The sequence below is a fragment of the Rutidosis leptorrhynchoides genome, chromosome 4 (assembly GCF_046630445.1).
Source record: "Rutidosis leptorrhynchoides isolate AG116_Rl617_1_P2 chromosome 4, CSIRO_AGI_Rlap_v1, whole genome shotgun sequence".
Lineage (NCBI taxonomy): Eukaryota > Viridiplantae > Streptophyta > Magnoliopsida > Asterales > Asteraceae > Rutidosis > Rutidosis leptorrhynchoides.
The window spans coordinates 321,773,536-321,779,132 of NC_092336.1; the positions used below are offsets into that span (position 1 = coordinate 321,773,536).

Genomic DNA, 5,597 nt, shown 5'->3' on the forward strand with positions numbered 1-5,597 from the left:
GACCGCGGATATCTCAAATACTATAAATTGGGAGCTTGGCCTCTCATTTATGGGTTGTTGATTCTCTGCCATTTTGTCAAAGCCTTTGTAATTTCCACTTGTGATGTTGCCCAAGGGATTTTTACACCGCGCAAAAGTGAATTATGCTAATTAACAATCAAGACCAAGTCGGGGTAGTTGATCACTTGATAGTTAAGTGAAAGACGATCATCGGAGCCCAAAATAATCATCAAACATTCCATCCTCCATTGTAATCTTATTGCACTCAATCCGTAATTAAGTAACATCGCTTATTAAGGATTGATCAATTGGCGCCATCCGTGGGACACGTCTTACAAATTAAACTGAAAATTTTTTGTTTCGTCCCATCAAACAATTAATTCGTCAGTTTAATTTCAATCGTGTTTTTGTTGTGATGATTTGCAGGTGCATACATCTAATTTCAATTGGTTTAATTTCATCCGGTGAATTGCTTGATTGCTTAGAATAATGAGTAATATTGGAAATGATAGTGATATAGTGGTCGCTGTGCGAGCGAATGCCTAAAAAAGAGGAAAAAAGTGAAAGTCCGCTAAAATGTATCATAATTGGCAATTTGCGCCAATTAGTTTCCCGAAAATGCAGAGCGATGATTTCTCTGAAATTCCGATAGTGGTATCGTGCAAAATCGCGGAAGCTGACATCACAGTCATGAAAGTCCATGTCGATAACGGCAATAGCGTCGATATTATTTACGAACAATGTTTCGATCAACTGCCAGAAAGTATTAAAACGTACCTGGAAACAACCGCGGTTTCGTTAATTGGCTTTGCAGGAGAATCCTCATTACCTATAGGTGTTTTGCCATTAAACGTCGAGCTGGCTGATGTAAATGACGATGCCTTGGTGCGACAAGCGCGGTTTGATTTTTATGTTATGCGAGCCTCATCTCGTTATAACATGTTGCTGGGAAGAACCGCTATAAGTAAATTTGGAATTGTCCCGTCCACAATTCATGGCATGATTAAGTTTCCAACATATAAAGGGGTTGCCACAATATGTTCAATGAGCATTATGCCTATTTGTGCGGCTGTTAACGTAAAAACCGCAGGGCAGGACCTTGTTGATGATGCGGATCCTATGGAAATAATTAATCTCGCGTATCCAGAGCAGAAAATCAAAGTAGGACGCAATGTTAGTGCGGATATTAGGAAACAAATCGTGCAATTACTTGTCTAATACATGGATGTTTTGCTTGGTGCGAAAATGATATGACTGGTGTTCTGCGTCATATTGCGGAACACAGGCTCAATGTAAATCCAACTTTAAAGCCTGTAGTGCAAAAGCGAAGGGGCATGGCCCCAGATCGTGTAAAATGGCTCTGCGAAGAAGTAACAAAATTGGTAAGAGCTGGAATTCTGCGCGAAGTTCAATATCAATCATGGATTGCAAATCCAGTGTTGGTGAAAAAAGCTGATGGTTCCTAGAGAATGTGAATTGATTACAAAGATTTGAATAAAGTGTGCCCCAAGGATAACTATCCGCTTCCAGAAATTGATTCAAAAGTGGAATCTTTACATGCTTTTCCATATAAATGTTTTCTGGACGCGGCAAGAGGTTATCATCAGATTCTTATGGCGCAAGAAGACGCAGATAAAACCACATTTCATACGGGCAAAGGCATATATTGCTATATAATGATGCCTTTCGGTTTAATCAATGCGGGTGCGACATATCAACGGTTGATTGATACCGCGTTTGATAAACAAATAAGGCATAATCTTGAAGCTTATGTAGATGATTTAGTCATCAAAAGCACGATGCAAGAGCGAATCATTGAAGATATGCGCGAAACATTTGACAAAGTGCGAAAAATAAACATGAAGCTTAATCCGCTAAAATGTAGCTTTGGCGAAACTAAAGGAAAATTTTTGGAATATCTTGTTACAGAACAAGGTATTCAAGCTAATCCGAAAAAGATCGCGGCTATAGAAAATATGACCGCGCCAACAACGGTTAAAGAAGTGCAAAGTTTGACGGGAAAACTAGCCGCATTAACGCGTTTCTTGTCTAAAGCTGCCGAAAGGCAGTTGCCATTTTTCAAAACTCTAAAAGAGTGCTTGAAGCAAAAGAATTTTGTTTGGTCCAGTGAAGCAGAAACCGCGTTTCAAGAGATGAAAAAGTTGTTGAAAACTTTGCCTACACTAACAGCGCCAGTTCAGAGCGAAATTCTTTATCTTTATATCTCAATGGCAAACGAAGCTTTTGGTTCAGTTTTGATCGCAGAAAGGAACAAAATACAAAAGCCGGTGTATTTTGTTAGTAAAGCTCTTACGGGAAGTGAAATAAACTATGCGCCGATTGAAAAGTTTGTGTATGCGCTTATTTTAACAACGCGAAGGGTACGAAGATATTTTCAAGGGCATCCAGTGCATGTATTAACTAATATGCCAATCAAGCAAGTCTTAACCAAACCAGAGATATCTGGTAGACTCGCATTGTGGGCAGTAGAATTAGGTGCTTATCAAATAATTTACCTTCCGCGTAGTGCTGAAAAAGGTCAGGTTATGGCAGATTATCTCGCTGAACTGTCTGGCGAGTTAGAGGTGATTAATGAGCGAACAGCGCTAAAACCATTACTCGGTGAAACTTGGGATTTGTTTACTGATGGCACTTCGTGCGCAGAAGGGGTAGGTGCAGGTTTGGTTTTGGCAACCCCATGTGGTGAGGAGCATACATATGCATTACGGTTTAATTTTGATGTGACAAATAATGAGGCTGAATATGAAGCATTGCTCGCAGGCTTAAATATTGCGCGAAAAATGAATATTGTTAAGCTGCGTGTATTTACAGATTCGTAGTTAGTAATGAATCAGTTTAATGGATCTTTTGAAGCACACGATCCCTCTATGCAGAAATACCTGCAGCTATTGAAAGAAATGGCAGCGCGATTTGAGCATTTCGAACTCGTACAAGTGCCAAGAAACCAAAACAAAAAGGCGGATGCGTTGAGCAAATTGACCCTTTAACGTTCTCGCACTTTTAAAAATAAGTATGGGTTGAGGAATTACCAAGTAAATCAATAGATAGTGACTTAATGGTCGCATATGTTACAGAAGAACAGCCAAACTGGATGAACCCAATTCTACAATATATCCGCAGTGATATTCTGCCAGGTGATAGTCGCGAAGCTCGTTTAGTAAGAGAGCGAGCACCGATGTATATCATTCAAGATGGTATCTTATATCGCAAATCATATTGCGGACCAATGATGCGTTGTGTTGGCCCAATCGAGGCAGAAATGATTATAGAAGAAGTGCATAATGGTACTTGTGCACTGCATTCAGGCTACAAAACTATCGCTGCGAAAATTATGCGAATGGGATACTTTTGGCCATCCCTATACCGCGATGTAGCGAAAATTGTTAAACACTGTAAAAATTGCCAAAGGCATGCTCCACAGAATAGAATGCCGCGGCATGATATGATTCTTGTTAATTCACCATGGCAGTTTAATAAATGGGCTATTGACATTGTAGGGCCATATCCTGCCGGGCCTGGCAATGTTAAATTCCTAATTATCGCAATCGATTACTTTACCAAATGGGTTGAAGCTAAGGCAGTTCGCACTATTACTGGTGTACAAGTGCGAAATTTTGTAGGGGAATACATTGTTTGCCGATTTGGCATTCCGCGAGAATTGGTTAGCGATAATGGTGCTCAAATAGCGAAAGATCCTTTTAAGACATGGTGCACTGATTTAAATATCGTACAAAAGTTTACGTCAGTGGCGCACCCACAAGCTAATGGTTTATGCGATGTAACCAACCGTGATATAGTAAGCGGTATTAAAAAGAGGCTGTGCGAAAAGCGAACTGGCTGGGTAGATGAATTACCCAAGGTGTTATGGGCACATCGCACAACATTTAAGAAAAGCACGGGGGATACACCTTTTAGCTTGGTATATGGTTCTGAGGTAGTAGTTCCCGCAGAAATTCTGGTACCGACGCATAGAATAGTTAACTTTGAAGAAGAAGCGAATGATGCTGTGTTGAGCGGAAACCTGAATTTCATTGAGGAGCGGAGGTTAATGGCTGCTATCAGAGAAGCGAATAATAAGCAGCAAATTGCTAAGTATTATAACAAAAGAGTGTGTGCGTTGTCTTTCGCTATAGGCAAATGGGTGCTGCGAAACAATGAAGCAAGCAGAGCAGAAAAGCTTGGCAAATTGGGTCCTAATTGGGAAGGCCCTTATCAAATTGTGGCAATTAATGCTGCAGGTTCATATAAGCTCGCGGATATGGAAGGGCGAATTTTACCTAATGCGTGGCATGCCGTTTTGTTAAAGCGATATTACGCGTAGCTTTGCGAAAAACTATCAAGGATATATGAACAAAGTTCGAAATTAGACTTAAGGCATATGGCTGATATACTTATTAGGTGTTTTTGTTTTTAATTTTTTGCAAGTCTTGATCACGCTTGTAGGAATTTTAAAAATAAACACTTGTAAAAGTATGCGGAAAGTTTATTTGTGAAATGCGAATTATTATGAAATGTTTTACAGTTTGTTTCATAATGCTATAGTATTTTGCAGTGTTTAAATAGCAAAGTGATGAAGTTGCCCACTTTTGCATGCGAATTATTGCGAAAGGAATTTTATATCCTAAGTATTTGATTTTGCCAATGCTTAGATGCATCACAATGCTGATTAATTGCCTAAGGATCGTTTCGACGGACTTAGAAGATTCATAACGTATAAACATATACGAATACAGATTGTTTCGCAAAAGTACGCATTTATTATGTGCACAATAATATATGTTGGAAATTGCAAAGGACAAGTTTGTGTTATGAATATTGTTGATAAAAGCGCTATATAAATAAAGAGTACTCGCGAATAAATATGAAAAAATAAAGTTTCATTGATAAAGGTGCAGAGATAGCTGCGCGCTAATTTCTACAATATTTTATTCTAGCTTAGATAAGTCAAGCTCAAAGATGTCTTTTAAAGTGGCATCATCTTTTTGACTTATTACAGTAACTTTGTTGATTGGAATATCCGCTAAGCTTGCTTGTGCAGTAGCAGCTGCTTCACGTGCCTCTGCAAGTGAGCAAACGTGATCTCCAATGGCAGAAGGCAGAGGATCTGGTATGGTGCAATGTGGAGCAATTTCATCCAGAAACTCTACTCTCTCGCGTAGTCGTAAGGCAGCTGCATAAGTGGAAAATAGAACATTCACTGGACGTGAATTGAGAACCTTTTTAGCAAACTCCGGTAGGTGTTGGCGGAGTTGCGTGAACTCAAGCTTCGCGGAAGCTGCTGCGGCCACAGCGGTGTCTCTCTCTGCAGTAAGCCTTGAAACTTCCTCTTGCAATGAAGAGATTGTGGTTTCAAAATTCTTTTGTTTGTCAGCTGAAGTAGACACCTGTAGCTTCAATTCATCTACCGCGGTTTTAACCGCGGTGAGCTCATAGGAGAGATCAACGCAGCGTTTCTCGCTGTTTTCAGCCTTGATTCTCTCAGCATTGTACTTCTGCTGTTCAGCTCCAAGCACATTGAAAAATTGTTCTTGCCGGCATATCATATCGTACGCCGAGTTGAAGCACATGTAGAAGTT

At 39.9% G+C, this 5,597-nt stretch overlaps 1 protein-coding gene across 1 annotated transcript; it reads left to right on the forward strand.

Moving 5' to 3' along the window:
• The first annotated feature begins 618 nt into the window (after nt 1-618).
• Nucleotides 619-1,466, forward strand: LOC139841702 (uncharacterized). Its single transcript, XM_071831906.1, has 3 exons — nt 619-964; nt 1,091-1,202; nt 1,286-1,466. The coding sequence occupies exons 1-3, from the start codon at nt 619-621 to the stop codon at nt 1,464-1,466; spliced, it is 639 nt and encodes a 212-aa protein (XP_071688007.1).
• Nucleotides 1,467-5,597: the final 4,131 nt, after the last annotated feature.